Here is a 17,518-nt window from a genome sequence, read left to right on the forward strand (position 1 = left end):
GGTGTTGTCCCTGGGTGGGATGCAGAGGAGCCCTCCTAGGACCTTTGCAGTTTTGAGACCCCCATCTGGGCCAGGTTTCCGCTGTATAGAACAGCTACTGTATAGAACATTTCTACTTCACTAGAGAACTCCTGAGCTACCCTCAGCCCAGAGATTGGAGACCACTGAACTCTGACCTTGACATACTGCTTCTGGTCCCCTCTGGGGACAGAGGGATCTCAACCTGACCCCTAGTCTCCTTTACTTGGAAAGCCAAGAAGTTTGAGTAAAGGTTGACAGGTCTTCTTAGCTCGTGGTCTTTGTAGACTTCAGAAGGCTGTCTGACGGGCTTCCCAGGGCCTGGTACCTGCCCACTGGTTCCTTGGTTTCATGGGTGCATACATGGGGCAAAACTTTTCAAGCTGTACATGTTAAATATGTAAAGTTTATTCTGTATAAATTATACCTCAATAAAGGTATATTTTTTTTAAGATAAGAGGTGGATATGAGATTAAAACTAAAAGATGCAGACTTTCTAGTCCTGTGGATTCATTTTTGGCCAAGCCTTCTTTGGAAAGTAGGGTCCCTGAAATGAATGTGGCCCAAACAGAAAACATACTCTAGCTTGATGAATTTTTAGTAAGAACTGTAATATGAATGGTTCATGTAACTGTGAACTGTGAATCCAAAACGGAGTCAGGAATAACCACTCATTAAAAAAAAAAACTGGCCAGCAGCATTAGGGGTAATATAAATGGTCATGGACAGTGGCGGGGGGGGGGGGTTATAAATCAGTACAACTTTCTGGAGACCAATCTGGAATAAGTCTCAAAATGTGCCCAACTTTTATCTTCACAGGACCATTAGTAGGAATATTTCTTTTAAAATACGAAGGATGTGAGCAAATATTAAGTACATTCATAAGAGTACAGTATATAATTTTAATTACCTAAATTGTCTAAAAGTAGATCCAATCATAGAAAATACAGAGAGCCATACAATTTGACACATCAAATTGATGACATCATTATCTTGAGGAGAGTTTATGGCAAGTACGGGTAGAATTAGCTATCGAAGTCTACGATTAGCTTGTGCCGAAATGTTTGTAAGTTTGTATTTGCGTACATAGAATAGGGAAGGCTATACATCATTAATAGTGATTTCATAGCAGTGGGATTGTGAATGACGTCCGTGTTCTCTGTACTTGTCAATAGTTTCCAAATTGCCACCATGATACAAATCTTTTTTTAAGTCAAAAAAATACCGTCGGGGGGCGCCTGGGTGGCGCTGTCGTTAAGCGTCTGCCTTTGGCTCAGGGCGTGATCCCGGAGTCCTGGGATCGAGTTCTGCATCCGGCTCCTCCACTGGGAGCCTGCTTCTTCCTCTCCCACTCCCCCTGCCTGTGTTCCCTCTCTCGCTGGCTCTCTCTGTCAAATAAATAAAAACAAAATCTTAAAAAAAAAAAAAATACTGTTGGGAGGTCCGTGTGGAAGCACAAGTGAGCATATGTGGGTAAGTAGAGGGACACTGTCCTGACAGCTGCTTCACATGAAGATCCTTGGCGGGGCGGGGGGGGAGGGGGCTGCTCCAGAAGAAAGGGAAAGGAGACTACATGGCATGCTCAGAGCTCTGCCTCCGAGCGCAGGCCTGCAGGCCTACGGCAAGATCGGAAGGAGTTGTCTCCATGAGGGACTGTGTGAGACGTGGGACGTGAGGGCGGTCTGTGTGATCCTGACGGGGCAGGGACCAGGTGGCTGCGGGCTTTACTCCGTGGCGTTTGCCTCTGGCTGTGTGTGCAGCGGGGCTGGGCCCTGGCATCCCCACGGGAGCCGGGCAGCGGAAGCGGGCAGAGCTCTGAGGTCGCTGCAGGATGGGAACGCGTAGAGAGGGCTGGCACGTGCATCCTCGACGTGCTCAAGACGCCCACGGACAATGAGAACGGACTCTGAGAGGAGCAGGCCGTCCCCTGACAGGCAGCTGGGAGCAGAGTCGATGAGAAAGAGGAGCTGCCCAGAAGAAGCATAGCCTTCTCAGCCCCAAACCGCACACATGTGACGCCTCGGTTTTCTCAGCGGCCGCGGAATATTCAGTATGGACAGTCACACAGATTCCCCAGGAGCACACGCTTTATTGGGGCATTCAAACCACCACACCGATTCGGTCGCCTGGACTCTGCGTTAAGGCAAAGTGGGCAGAAGCGGAAGGAGTGCGTTTACCGCAACTGCGCCTTAAGGAGGAGAGCAGAACCTGCCGCAGAACACGATGCTGTTGGTGCTGCGGTGCGTGATGAAGAAAAGGAAGGGGTGGTCTGCGCAAAATCTTGGCTCGGGTCTGCTGCACCGCGAGTTCCTGACCACGGCCGTGGCCCCCGCCGCCTCCGTGCCCTCCTCGTTCACCTCTACAAAGCACTTGTGAGCCACCTTGGACACGGGCACATTCTTCTTCGCCGACATTCCAGAAAAGTCTGCCCTGGCTTCCTCAAACGCATCAGTCATACCTAAACGTCGAAGAAAAGACTCCAAGTCGTAACTCTCCTCCAGCTTCAGTCGGGGAAGGAAAACTTGAACTTTATCCTTCGTCATCTTCTCTGGATTTGTCCAGGCTCTGAATTTTTCGTACGTAAGTGCTTTTTCCACCTGAAATAAGGAGGAGTCGAATCTTAAAATGTAGAGACAACAGCCTGGTGCCCCCCTCCCCACTCAGCACCCCTCCTCCCCATGATAGGCAACGAGACGAGTTCTGGTCCAAGACAATCTACAGAGATTTTCCTCTTCTAAACACACCAAAATTTTCCCTCAAATTCTCGTCTTTTTTCCGTTTTATGGATATAAGAGGAAAATAGCTAAAAAAACACTTGAGAGAAGGGAGATTTTTCTTTTGAACTATCTGTACCAAACTCATTTCAAACGTTTTTTAGTTTGGAAAGTTCTCCTAACCAAGTGATTGTATTCATGAGATGCACGTTAGTGTGAATTACAGATTGTTTGACAAAAAAGAGAGCGTGGCTCAGAACTCTGATGGGCAAAAGCGGGAAAATCAGGGATCATCTGAACAGGAAGGAAGACGTGGCTTCGGGAGAGGGAAGAGCCCAGGTGAATGCTGCTCTCCAGTGATGGCTGTTTGGACATTAGCTCAAATTCCCAGATTCTCCTAATTTTCTTCCATGACAGATCTCACCCTTGACTTATGCCAATAGCTTTCTGATTCCACAGAGAAACCAGGCAACCAGGCAGGCCCCACCCTCGACATCTGTGCCCTGGTGTGCTGGAGCTGGCTTCTATCTCCAGCAGGAGGCAACTGTTAGACCCTCAGTCGCCTCAACTCAGCCAGGTGGGAGTATTTACACCCGAGGAATCAGCAAACGTTATAAACCCCTGGAGAGCCCGATACCAAGCCCACTACTGGTCCTGACCTCCTTACAAATTTACTTTCTCCCACCCTGAACTTTGTTTCTTTTCTGACACGGGAAGAGATCCCTCTCCTCCCGTCCAAGAAAAATTCTTCATTTGTCCTTGAGACTCTTGCTACCCGAGGTGTGGTCCCTGACCAGCAGCACCTGCCTCACCCGGAATCTTGTCAGAAATGCAAAATCTCAAGCCGTCGCCCCCTGAATCAAACACTGCATTTTACCAAGACACCCAGAGATTCCTACGCACATGACTATTCGAGAAACACTGCCCAGATCAATCCCTCTCCTTGCCTAGTACTTTTGCTCAGTAATTCCTGGGACTCGTCTAGCCCCTCCCTTCAGAATAAAGCGTAGTGTTCTTATAATTTTGGAAGTCTCTCTTCTTAGCTGCCTGAGACTGTGTCCTCGCCACCAGCCCCTCTCCGTGGATACACACGCAGCAGAAATGCAAACACACGGTCACCCCAGACATGAGACGCAGTTCACCCAGGACTCATAATAACCCTCCACTGGAAAATTCCTCACGTGCTACCTGACAGACCGACATAAAGAAACGAGCTCAGGCTGTCTCCACAGACGCTCGGAGGCACCGGCCCGGGCTTACCACGGCGAGCTCGGTGTCGTCGTCCGGCAGCAGCACGACCATGCTCAGCTCCCGCCCCGCGTAGGGCAGCTCCAGGACCTGCGTGTGCACCGCATCCACGTACCCCACGTGAAACCTAGCTTGCTTAAACATCATCTGCACGGTCTTCTTCTCCTAATGAAAAACACGGAATTAAAATCCAATGGCTGAAAAATGAGCACGGCTTACGAAAAAGATAAATCTCATCTGCAGAACCCCTAGGTCCATGTAAGGGAATCATCATTTCTGCGCATATGCGGATAGATGCAAAACCCTCATTATTATGTGTTAGTGCCGAATATGACACGCTCTTGTCCCAGCAGGTCAACTACTATCACGTGAGAGAGAATAAATTGACAAATGTAGACATAGAACCCTACATTATTTTTGGAAGAAGTTGTGTTTTTCTCTTCTGAGAAGATGCATTAGAGAAGCACTCCCAGGGACCTTGTAATTAAAGATTATTTATCCAAGTTAAGGGGAGAATTAACTAATATTCAGGTTTGGGGGCTGAAGGATGTGGTTAGAAAAGATGGATAGGCTACAGAAACTTAGATTTTTATTCTGAAAACTTGCTCAATTATATAACTGGCTTTATGTATTTGGTTTTCCTGGAGCAAGGACCTTGACAAGATTTGTAGATGTCCACCATTTCTAAAGCTTGCATCAAATATATTCTAGACTTTTAAATCTGTGTGCGATATGCCATCATCAAGTTGACGGAAGTCAAATTTCAAGCTAATTGCTATTGATGCCAACCATTGTCACACCCAAAAGTGAAGGGACAAAAGTGTTTTTAAAGTTAGGCTCTAAGTCTAGAGCTCTGATGTCCAACATGATGACTACAGTCACTAATACCGTAGCGAATACTGAAAATTTGCTAAAAGAGTAGATTTCAGGTGCTCTCATCACAAAAATAACATGATAATCATGTGAGGAACGTGTATGCTAACTGGCTTAACCAAAGCAATTATTTCTCTATGTGAATTACATCAAATCATCTCATGCACCCTATATACAATTTTTATTTTTAAAAAGATGCAAAAATAAAGACGAAGTTAGCCTGCACATGCGCTAACACTTTTTCCTCGTGTTCAGAACCGTATGGTTATGAGTTATAAGGGAATATATAGGCATAGTTGTCGCTGACATTGCAAGAAGGTGTCTATGTAAATACAGACAGTGATGGTACAAAACAAACATAATTCCAAGAGTTAGGAAGAAATTTTCTTTCTATCCAAGTAATATGGCCAAAGATGCAAGGATGCAAACACAAAACTGTCCATATAAAAATGATTTTCGCTTTTCTCTTCCCCTCCCCAATAAAAGATATATGGAGGCATGAAATTCATTGAGAAATATAGTATGAAATAAATTATTTTTTCCACTCATTCACCATCTTCCCAGCATATTACTTTAAGAAAGTTAGCAGTGGGGCGCCTGGGTGGCACAGTGGTTAAGCGTCTGCCTTCGGCTCAGGGCGTGATCCCGGCGTTATGGGATCGAGCCCCACATCAGGCTCCTCCGCTATGAGCCTGCTTCTTCCTCTCCCACTCCCCCTGCTTGTGTTCCCTCTCTCGCTGGCTGTCTCTCTCTCTCTGTCGAATAAATAAATAAAATCTTAAAAAAAAAAAAGAAAAGAAAGTTAGCAGTACACCCGAAAAATATTTCCCTACCTGGTTGATTTTAAAGGGCATTCCCCTTGTGTGCTTCCTGTCAAACTGCTCATTCCACTTTCCTTTGAAATAGATGGCATTCACGAGAACCAGCTTCGTTAGTGGGTCAACTGCCCCAGCGCCCAGGATCTCTGAAATCTTACCTGCGAAGAATATGAGAGAAGTTTATAGCCATGTGGGGGAGAGGGAGGGGATGACACACTCTTTCACAACAACACTCCTGACACATGAAGCTTGGCGTGGGTGACAGCCAGGCTGCGATCCTGTCTTGCTGGAGGCCTGAGGAACAGGGTGCTGGGACATAAAGCTGTGCACACACGCAGTGTGGCCTGTACACTCTGGCGGTCCCTACACAGCAATCTTGAAGCAGGCAGGTCAACTCTCATTTCGCCCTCAATTTATAGAAGTAGAAATTCAGGTCAGAGGATTTGGCTGACAATTTGCCAAGATCCCATAGGTGCCAAGCGGCTGCGCTGAGACAAGAGCCCAAGAGCCTCACCTCTAATTGTAAGCTTCCCAATGTCGGCGCCGTGATTTTTCAACGACGCCGCTACTGGCATTTTAAGCCAGATCATCCTTCATTGGGGGGAGTGTCCTGTGCATTGTAGGGTGTCCCGCCAGTAGCATCTCCCCGATTGTGACAACCAAAATGGCTTCAGCCGTTGGCAAATGTCACCTCAGGGCTGATTCTGGTTGAGAATCATTGCTCCACGCCAACCTTCAAATTTCATTTAGGCGAGGAGAAGCTTCCGAAGGATGATGGAATACAGACCTGTAAATGGGTGAGAGCAGTCCTCCTGAAGCCAGTGAATGGGGAAAGGAATTCAGGGGTACAATAAAGGGGCCCAAGCTGAGTTCTCCAATGAGACCGGGGACAAGGTGATCCCCAGTGTCCCCTATGGCTCTGATATTTTGGAGAAATGTGCTGGCAGTCAATCTGATGAAGAGGGAGTGATATAGGGAGGGTGATGTAGAAGCCAGAAGCTTCTGGCTTCCCTGAGTGACCCGGTACTGCTGGACCAACTGGACAGCGAGAGATGACTGCACATACAACGTAGGAATATGTGAAAGGCTCTGCCGTTCCAACGGCCATTATTTTATTGGCTTTCAGTATATTCGTGGGCCCTGCTGCTGCCGGACACACAGTGGGTGCACCTAAAGCCTGAACAGATGTCCAGGTGGGCACAGGAAGAAATAAGTGATTTAATTCCCTTTCCCCTACACACACACACACACACACACACACACACACACACATTTCTGGAAGTCTCTCAATTGTGTTAGGTACTTCGAGTGCTTAAAAGCATGCCCTTCCCTGTACTCTAGTCAAGCACTGGCCAAAATATTCCTGGTAAGACAGAGTGTGGTCTGGACAGGGGAGGCTGCGGGCTCCACCGAACTATATTTCCAGAATCTGGAGCGAAGGTCATGCTCTGAAAGCAAGCTCGGCCTCAGCCACACGATAAAGGAAGGAGAGCCCGAAGGCGGCAGATAACACCAGCTGTCCTCATTACCACCGGGAGATAAGGCGAAATGTGGCCCCAGCTCAGCCGCAACCTAAATTGAATGTCATTCTGCCCTCAGGACATGACAAGGGCTTCCCCACCCCGCCCCAAATAGAAGATTGATGGGCCCCAGACATTTTTGGGGGGCATTTTTCGGGGATTTTCCAGCACAGCACAGAGGGGAGAGGGTCTGAGAGCCTTACACTAGGTCTACGTAGTTTTTAGAAATCACCGCCCCGCGACCTTATAAACCCGAGAAAAAATAACCGAATTGTACTGCTGGCCTGGAAATGCAGCCAACACACACAAATAGGCCACACTGGCTCAGGGCCCCGGAGGCCACACCACGGGCGTCAAGAGCCCGCCGATCCGGGCGCTCTCCCCCTCGACACCTCAAGCGCAGTGAGCATCTCACCTTCCGTCTTCTGTGCCACCCAGTCGTTTATGCGTCTCCTGCATTCCTCGCTGTCTTCTGCAAAGGACAGCTCCTCCAGCTCGGCCGCGTAGAACTGCCGGCAGGACTCCCGAAAGGCCTAGAACACAAGATACCGAGTGTGCCCTCTTCAGCAACGGTCCCACCCGTGCGAAAGCATTTGCTTCTCTGAACCTATTTGCGGCCTGAATTCTTGTCCACGGGGCTCCCTGCGCTTTCAGACTCATTCACACAACCGACGGAAACGTGTCCCCCGCAGCCGCCGGGCCGGACCCCGTGCCAGGGGCCGGACACCGGGGACAAGACATGACATCGGCCCCGAGGCGGCTCACGGTCTGTGGAGAGACGCGGCCCAGGGACACGGAGAGCCACACAGGCGTCGAGAACGCGGATGGTGCATGCGCAGAACCGCCCCGAGCCTCCCTGTCAGACACTTCCGCTCCACGCTGACTTCCTGTTTGATTTCCTGTGTCTGCCGGGGCCCCTCACTTCCTCGCTGGGACCCGTTTTTGTAGCACCAACACCAAGCACAATGTGTGAGCTTTGTGAATGCCTGAGAGGCTCCCTGGTGGAACTGGATCATCCAGAAATCTTACAGGTCCCTCCAGGACTGGAATGTGAGAGGCCTGGATCACAGGGGGGTTTCTTGGGGTGGTGGGTGGATTAGGGAAAACAGCGGCAGGGGATGAGCCTTGAAGTGTCAGTCGGGGTCAAGTCGGGAAGTGCCTGTACCCAATACACAAAAACCCAAAGATAACTCCCCTCACAAAAGCTTGGGCCGGATACTATGTGCCTGGCAATTGGCTCCCATCCTCCGCCCATCTCCTGTTCTCAAATATTTTAGCTTCTACAGAAGAAAGAAAATGTAGACAGAAAGAGGAGCCAAGCAACTGAGAAAATGGGATGGTGGCTCCTTGTGTCCCCAGTACCCCCCAAAGACAATCCTCAAAGATCAGGCTGACGGTCAAAAATGAACAGCAGTTAACCAGAAGATTCCTGGGATCATTAGTGCTTGTCCTAGAAGACCCAGAATTATCTCCAATGATACTCAAGCCCAGAGCAGGCAACCTCCATGGGGTCGCACCCAACAGGAGCCAGGACAGGGATGTATCTGAATCTCACCGAGAAACATCCTTGGAACCGCCAGCCAGGAAGATGGCCGGGTTTGTCCAGATCACTTCATTAATCTGAGGTAGCGACACTCTGCACGGTATGCAACACTCTTTTTTGGCCCTCACGCGTTGCATGATGGCAGGCATTTAGCGGACTGGGGAACTTGAGAATTACACGCTTCAGTACATAGGAAGTGCACAGATTTAAAACCTCAGTTTCGTGGCCCAATTTTAATTTTCGAAAGACTATTCTGTCAGAAGTGTGGAAGAACCTGGGTGGACGTGGAGAGCTCCATCAGGAATGAATTAAAATAATGGTGTAGAAGATCCAGTGTGTGTCTGGACCCAGGCAGTGGTGGTGGTGATTCAGAAGAGGGGACAATTTAAGAGGCCTTGAGAGACCGGCTCTGCAGGAACCACCCAACAACCAGAGGTGAGCCTGGGGACAGCTGGGTACACACATGGGACGATGTCGTCAGTGAGGCACAGGAGGTCAAGGGGGAGAAGCAGGTCTGGGTGCAGGAAGATGGACATACTGAGATTGACATCTGGAAGGGATCTATCAAAAACAACTTTAGGGGCTGCTGGGTGGCTCAATCAGTTAAGTGTCTGTTTTGGGCTCAGGTCATGATCTCAGGGTCCTGGGATCCAGCCCTGCATTGGGCTCCCTGCTCAGTGAGGAGTCTGCTTCTCCTTCTTCCTCTGACCTTCCTCCCTGCTTTTGCGTGCTCTCTCTGTCTCAAATAAATAAAAACCTTAAAAAAACCCCAGCTTTAAAAAGGACATAATTCAGAGGCAATCATAAAATTCAAAATTATAATTACAGAAGTATAATTCTAAGCACATTTTTAAGGCAACAGAACTATACTTTATCTCTGTTCTTCTGTAATTTCTACCTTATTTGCCAGGTTTTTTTTTTAACGTCAATGTGTGAGTACAACTTACAGGAAGGAAATCACATGTCTTCTCTCCGAAGAGTCTGTTGGCAGTTCTGAGCAAGTACTGAGTGCCAGATTTGTTAACCTCCGTGAGAAGTGACCGGAAATCTTGGTGAATATATCCTCCTCTGTTCAAACAAAGCGCCTGGCAACAGACAGGGACACGGACTTGTAACATTGCCATCTTGCTCCCACAAAGAGCTATCTATCTCCAACAGCCCTTGCGCTGAAGATCACAAAGGATCCCGTCTTGAAAGGTGTTTGGTTTAACCCTCCCACAGTGCCTTTCCTGCACCTGGGCACTGCTGACATTTGGGGCCAAGATGTTCTGCAGCATTCCTGGCCTCTGCCCACTAGGTGTCAGTAGCACCTCTCAGACCACCAAGCTGTCCCGACAGAGGCAAATGCCGCCCCCGGTGTAAACCACTGTCCGGGCTAATTTATCCACTTAGAAATGTGGGTGTGAGAACTCAGGAGGGAGACCAAACAGTACAAAGAGGTAGTTGGAATGAATCTAGCACGACCCAGGGAATATGAGAATGAGCAGAAATCAACAGAAAATACTTCAGCAGCAATTTCACAGAAGTTCTGCTGACCAGACTGGGACTTCCACGTCAAGTCACAGTGAAAATTAAGGTTGTTCCTCTGTCTCCCAGTAGCCCCAGTCCAAAGCCTCCCTCCTCCAGCTCCATCCACCGACCCCCCCCAGCTGCCATCCCCAGAAGCACTTCCACAGGGCACCCACATACCCCTGCTATCAATGGGGTGGTCATGTGCATTGGCAATGTTCTGGGACCCTCACAAGACCATTGAAGAATCCTAAGGTAACACAGACGTTAAAGAGTACTTCCCTAAAGTATTTGCCACGACTTCATTGGAAGCTCAGGTCCCACAGAACCCGTTTCAGGTCAGACTAGACATTCCCTCTCAATAATTCCAGAGACAGAAGTGCACGTTTGTGTTGCTTTCTTCTAGTGCATAACCATACACTAGAAGGAACCCATTTAACACCAAGTTCATTCAAACAGCTACATTTCAATTTGATATATAACATTAGCCAAAACTTAAAATGTAACAAAAGTGAAATTTGGGGACTTCTTGTGGGACAGAATGCTAGCACGCATACCTGGGACATCTGGGTGGCGGTGTTTCCTTTGGCCCCCATGAAGACCATAGCCAGGGCAGAGGAGATGCTCAGAGGGGAGAAGAACACATTTCGGGAGCTGTCCTCTTCACCCAACATTTTTAATAAGTTAATGGCAAAACTGCCATTTGCTTCATAGAGATCCTCCATCGGGGAAGGCCTGTATGGAAAGCACAACATGGAGGCACATCAGCCGCATCCGCCATTGGCACCCCTGTCAGTGGACACCGGGTGTGGTCACGGGAAGAACTGCTCCCCCACAGACACCCACGTTGAATCTCCCAAACCCCTGTTATCTTGCGCGGCCTTAGGGACCTTGTGGATGTGAGTGACGGAATTAAGGATCTTGAGATGGGGAGATTTCCTGCAGTACCCAGGTGGGCTCAGTGGCATCACTGGATGCTTCTAGAAGGAAGGCAGGAGGGTCAGAGTCAGAGGGGGAGATGTGACAATAGAAGCAAAGGTCAGAATGACGCAGGACACGAGGCCATGGACCAAGGAAGGCAGGCAGCCTCTGGGAGCTGCGAAAGGCGAGGAAACAGATTCTGCCCTAAAGCCTTCAGGAAAACGTGCAACTCTGCACACCTCTTTTGGGCTTCTGACCTCCGGACTGCAGGATAAGACATTTTTATTGTGGTCAGGCACTCACTTTGCACAAAGGTGCTACAGCGCCAATAGGAAACTAAGACACTGGTTTTCTCACAAAGTTTTCTCACAGTCTCGGGGCTGAAGGATGGCGCCACCCTCAGCAGCAGGACCCCTGCAGGGGCTCAGAGCCCCTCCCCCAGTGGAACAACGGCGACCCGTCTCCATGTCAGTTCCCATGTTGTCCAGAATCTCTTGATCCCCTCAACAATGCAGAAGATCGGTACAGTTGCCCCACCTTAGAGGGAGGGAGACTGAGCGAGGTCTAGCAGCTTTCCCAGACCCCACAGGCAGTGAGCAAGAAAGTCACGGTCAGAACTGCAGTTTGATCCCAGAGCCTGAATTCTTCATCATTGCACAAGCCCCCTGTTGCTGCAAGCTCTCCCTCAGTTTGGTGTCCCTGGCATAATCTAGAAACAATGTCCTATTATAAAGAAGTCTTCGTAAAGAAAAAACGACTTGCTGTCACCATGTCATGTGAAATCAACTGGATGGATTTCAACAAATTTTAAGCGTGGGTTTAGGAAAACAGAAAATTCACTTTGAATCAGGGGAACTCCAAAAAGATACACTGTTTTCTGTGGAGTGGCTGAAACTGGGCTGGCGAGCAGGCCCGGGAGCCCGTAAGCAGGCAAGTACAACATGAGGTCCAACTCTCAAGTCGGCAGGTGGACACTTGGAGTCAGAGGCGCGAATTCCGAGGCCAGTCTGACCAAGCCCAGCCTTGACATGCCCCCCAGCCTGATTAAGCTTTAGACACACTCCTTCCTGCCTCTGCTGACCTTCCTTTCCTTAGAGCATTTGCTTTAGACAACTTGTCCCTGTAAATTGTTTCTCTGCTCCTCTGAGATAGAAATATTCTGAAAAGCCTCTTTCCTGTTTTAAACCCAGGACAGTCTTTCTCAATCCCTAGAAGCCGTTCCTTTAAAAATGGAATTATCAAGGGAGACAGCGCCCCTACCTCCCAGTCTCTGTGGGAGGGTAGGAGAACTTCACCGGCCCCCTTGCTCCAAGATGTGAAAAGTTATTGCACCTTCTTAATTATTATAATTTCAGCAAATTATTATAAGTCCTTCATTAATTGTCTATTTCTCTTCCGCCTTATAGAAACCTGGACTACTGTTGAGTAAATTCTTAAAGTTCACCAACTCATCTTGGTTTCCCTGAGTCTCTTTGCTGCTCCAGTTGAAAACATTCTAGAAAATAAAAGGACAAATCGTCACTCATAATCCCATGACCCTGCAAGCTACTTTTTTTCTATGATGTTATCCTCCCCCCCCCCTCCATTTGCATCTATATTTTAAAGTCGAAAATTTTAAAGCTACACAAGGAAAACAGATTCCAGTTTGGAAAATCAGCAAATAAGCAATACCAAAAGTACTGGCATCTCGGCCTAGCATAAGGGTCATCGTGCATCTGTTCATTTTTATCAACCAGTGGCTCCTCATGTGATATTTCTTCTTTCAGTTTCACAGACTAGCAGTGCCTCCTACCGCATTCTTGCAAGTGCATCTCATTAGGCCTTGGGGGGGGGGGGTGTCTCCTGGATTTCTCAGGGGCAGGAGAGCAAAGAGGAGCTCAGTGGGTGGGAAGAGGCCAGAGAGACAACTGTTTCAAACAGAGCCTCTCTAGCGGTTGACTGCTTCCTTGAAAGCTTCTTCCTAAGATACTTTTTTCAAGAGAAGACATAAGATGTCTCTGATTTAGGAAGAAAAAACAGTGTGATGTCAGACAAACAAGTATAAAGGCTGCACTCGAAATACAGATTCTACAACAGCCCCACCCCGTGCAAATTCAGGTTTAAAAGAAATGACTTAAAATATCAACCAAGGGGCGCCTGGAGGGCTCGGCAGGTTAAGCAGCAGACTCCTGGTTTCAGCTCAGGTCATGATCTCGGGGTCCTGGGAAGAAGCCCCGTGGTCCTGTCAGGCTCTGCTCAGCAGGGAGTCTGCTCATGGATTCTCTCTCTCCTTCTGCCCCTTCCCCTGCTCATGCTCTCTCTCTCCCTCTCTCAAATAAATAACTGTATAAATCTTTAATAAACACATAAACAAACAAACACAACATCAACCAAGAGAATACAACATTGACAAGCTCACACAGCAGCATGCTGTACTTGACAGGCCATTTCTTAAGGGACAAAAGTAAAAGTTCGGGGGGGGGAGGCAAGTCCCACGAGAGACAGCAGTGTCCAGCCTGCCTGCAGGCCACCTCGAGCCCCACATTTCCTTGCCTTCTGTTGGAGGACTTTTCAGAAAAGAAAACAGGAGCCCCCGGGGCCGGGGGGGGGGGGGGGGGGGGGGGCACGCAAACTGCACAGCACCCGGCCTACCACAAGGTGGCACCAAAGAGACCCGGAGGAGGCGAGAAGTTGGTAACCTGGGGGTGACAGACACAAACCCTTGGGATTTGATCCTACCTGAGCCTAAGTTTAGGCTGCTCAGTGTGTGTGTGTGAGAGAGAGAGAGAGAGAGTGTGTGTGTGTGTGTGTGTGTTGTCCTGCCTGAACAGGCAAAGGAACGTACTGGAATATCACATCAATTCCAACTTCACATTTTAACTGCCCTTAATGGCAAATGCCCACTTCTGGTTTCTCCCATCTTTCCTCTTCCTTCAGTTCATTTCCACGTGGGCAGGTGCTGGTCGGTAGCACAGCATTTCCCATCAGCAGCTGCCCCATAGCGAGGACACCCTGGCACACACTCACCACGCGGGCACCTCAGGGGTGTGTCCCAGGTCACACCCATGAAGAGGCAGGAGCTGGAACAGGATAATTCAATGACTCTCTTTCCCCCACTTCTTCATGCCCCATCTCACGTGTACATAAAGCTTTTGAGAGGGTTATCCTTGAAACAAAGTGGAACTTGCCCAACAAATCTAAAAAGAAACGAATTTTGGGGCACCTGGGTGGCTCAGTCAGTTAAGCATCTGCCTTCAGCTCAGGTCATGATCTCGGGGTCCTGGGATCGAGCCCCTCATGGGGCTCCCTTCTCAGTCAAAAGCCTGCTTCTCCCTTGCCCTCCGCCTCCCCCAGCTCATGCTCTCTCTGTCTGGCTCGCTCTATCTCAAGTAAAATCTTTAAGAAAATAAAATAAATAAAAATGAAAAGGACTGAATTTCAATATAATACAAAACAATACCTCTAGGTACCAGGGCCACCATTCAACTGTGTCATAAAAACACAACAATGTGGAACGGTTTGATTTCCAGCCTATAAAATGAATTGGCGTTAAACTAGTTTTACTGGGGAAAGACTAAAAAGACTGGTGAAAGACTAATCTTTTACAATTAACGACTGTCCTCAGGTCTCATGGTCAGAGTAGCAGAGTGGGCCGCAAACGCAAGCCTTCTGCCTCCACGGAGGAGGCACTGCTCTCATCCTGGGCCCCCGAACACCTGGGAGCTCCTTGCTCCACTCCGCCTTCCCCCAGACCCTCCAAAAGTGAATTATACAAAGAACATTCATCATAGCACTTTCCTCTATGGGTTAGAGAGGACAACAATAAAGGCCATCATTCCTGACGGGGCGCTCCCACCCGAGGGAGACACACAAACGTAACTGTGTGGTTTCGAGCCAGCCCTGCGCTCTGGAGCCGGATAATCCACAAAGTGCTAAGGAAGCCCACAAAGAAGAGGAATACGTTCTCTTCAGAAGCGCAGGAGAAGGTGAGGGGCGAGCTGGCTTTCACAGGTCTGGCAGGAGTGTCTGTGAGGTGGTGAAAGCGGAGGTGAGGCTGCGGGCGCAGCGGTGGGGTCGGCGGGACGGAGAAGGTGGCGGGAGGCGCAGGTCCGTCTGGGGCGGAGAGACTGGGTCTCTGTGGTTGTATGACGTGGGGTGCGCTTGGACAAGAAGTCTGAACTTGAGCTACGGTCCGGAGGGCCAGGTGTGGTTTTTAAACAAATGTCTTATAGGAGTACACTGGGGTTTAGAAAACGCAGTGGCTCACCACGGATTCTGGAAAGGGCTGGAAAGCCTGCGGGCCACGCAGGGCCATAGAGCAGCCGCTGCCAGACACGGAGGCAGCATGAGCCTTGTGGAGTGCAAGGTGGCACTGCCCGCCGGGTGACCCATCACGGGGGGGGACAGGGAGCAGGAGGAGTCAGGGAGCAAGCTGCGGCTGGCTAAAAACAAGACACCAGCCCCAGACGGAGCTGCTTACGGTCAGGCCCAGATGCAGACACTTAACTGAATTACAATGTCGGCTCTCCCCGAAATGGAATCCGAAACCAGTCCGTCTGGAACCGCCTGACCAGCCCTAGTGACGTCATCCACCTGCCAGACCCCGGCCATCCACTAAAGGACAGAACTCTGTGATAACCAACCCTCTGTTTTGCCAGTATAACTTCCTTGTTCCCACCCCCTTCTGCTTAGAAGTCTTTGCTTCTGCACAGCTCCTCAGGGCTCCTTCCTGCCCGCTAGACAGGATGCTGCCCCATTCGAATTCATCTGTGCTCTGATGAACTGAACTTTTTAATATGCCTCAGTTTACCTTTTAACAGGCTCCTAGCTCACTGATGCCTGGGGCAGGCCATGACACCTTGGAAGTTTATGAGGAGCCAGATGGAATGAGGAAGTCTGATACATTCCATGTGAGATGTGTGGACCATGGTATGTCCCTAGGTCCCTGTAACAAAGGCAGCCAAGGGATGTTTGTAAATCCAGGCAGGTTACTGAGTCGGGCCAAGTCCCACAGCAAGAGATTGGGGTCCCTTAGCACCCAGACTGCGGGAGATCCTAGGGAAATGGGATGAAGTTACAACATACAGAGAGGCCTAAGAAGAGAAACTCACCTAGTTTTTAAGAACTCCCGGTTTTTGCAGGTAGGAAGAGGAAGAAGACAAGGGCAGGAAGCCCAGGGTAGCCCGAGGGCTGGAGGAGGACAGGCGGGCAGCACAGGGGGCCGCAGGCAGCAGGGGCCCGAAAGAGCCTCACCAAGCGTTGGGAGCAGGAGCTGGGGAGAATACTGGAAAAGGGGAATCCATTAAATTAATTACTGTGGCGGCAGACGAGGTGGAAACGGGCAAGGGAGCATTTTCTCAAGCAGAGGGAAAGCAGCCAATGAAGAGCAGATGAAAGATGTGAAAGAAAGAAAAAAAGAAAGAAAAGCAAAGAGCATGGAAGAAAAATAGGATAAAGGAAGGCAGGGGAAGCGTGGAAAGGAGGGAAGAGGCAGAGGGAGGGGCCTCGAGCCTATCGGCCTCCTCGCGGGAGGTGGTGCTGACCCAGCCCCTCCCCGGAACTTGCCCAAGACGCCCTGGAAATTCCAGGCGTGGCTGCAGCGGGCGCCCCGGTCTCTCTGCTGCACCCCGCGACTGCGCCCACGCACCCAAAAGTTTCCGACCAGCCGGTGCCGGCAGCAGCACCCCAGGCCTGGGTCACCGGTCTCTCCCTCCCTGCGGGCAGATCGCAGCGCGCTGGCCTTAGCCGACGCGGTGTCCCTCCCACTCGGGGGACCCCTGCGCCCGTGCTGGGTGCCACGGCCGACCTCGCCCACACCCACCTCAGAGTCCCCCACAGCTGCCCGGCCGCTGTCCGGTCCGATCACCGCCCCCCGCCCCCGCCGACAGCCCCTGGTCCTCTTCTTTTCCGCGCTGTGCGTCCGCCTCCCGCCGGCCTCCCTCCCCGCTGTATCCCGCGCGCCGCCGCGCTGCCGGCCGGGGACGCGCGCGCCGGGAACCTGGGGACCGGCGCGCTTCCCAGCCCCGGTACCTGGGAGATTCCTGCTCCTGCTGCGGCTGCCTCGGCTGCTCCTCCAGCTTGCTGCGCGCTTCCCGACAGCTTTGATCTCGGGCGAGGCTTCCGGCGGGTGATTCAGGGCCGTCCGGGATTGCTTGGCACCCCTATGTGTCCGCGGGAGGAGCCCGAGCCTCCCCCGCTGTCGTCCTGCCCGGGCCTGAGCGCACGTGGTTTCGCGGGGGAGGCCGGGGCCCCAACCTCTGAGGGTGTCTGCCGAATGCCTCCCCATAGGGGATTGGATTGTTTTCCCGGGCTGGTAGGCGCAGTATTCCTGTTTCGTGTGTATATGTAAGAGCAGTTTCAAAATTGGAACTTCGC

General features: G+C 50.3%; 1 protein-coding gene across 2 annotated transcripts; it reads right to left on the reverse strand.

Moving 5' to 3' along the window:
• Window positions 1-906: 906 nt before the first annotated feature.
• SERPINB8 (serpin family B member 8) lies at window positions 907-17,382 on the reverse strand. 2 transcript variants are annotated; one of them, XM_026496449.4, is made up of 7 exons: window positions 17,174-17,382; window positions 10,801-10,978; window positions 9,682-9,819; window positions 7,607-7,724; window positions 5,687-5,829; window positions 3,993-4,145; window positions 907-2,615 (listed from the first exon to the last, which is right to left on the reverse strand). In XM_026496449.4, exons 2-7 carry the CDS (start codon window positions 10,966-10,968, stop codon window positions 2,208-2,210), a joined length of 1,128 nt encoding a protein of 375 aa, XP_026352234.1. In that variant the 5' UTR covers window positions 10,969-10,978; window positions 17,174-17,382; the 3' UTR covers window positions 907-2,207. The 2 variants fall into 2 exon arrangements, with proteins under 2 accessions (XP_026352234.1, XP_026352235.1); XM_026496450.4 differs by lacking the exon at window positions 17,174-17,382 and adding an exon at window positions 16,255-16,630.
• Between the last annotated feature and the right edge of the window lie 136 nt (window positions 17,383-17,518).

This window comes from Ursus arctos, unplaced genomic scaffold (genome assembly GCF_023065955.2).
Source record: "Ursus arctos isolate Adak ecotype North America unplaced genomic scaffold, UrsArc2.0 scaffold_17, whole genome shotgun sequence".
NCBI classification, from domain to species: Eukaryota; Metazoa; Chordata; class Mammalia; order Carnivora; family Ursidae; genus Ursus; species Ursus arctos.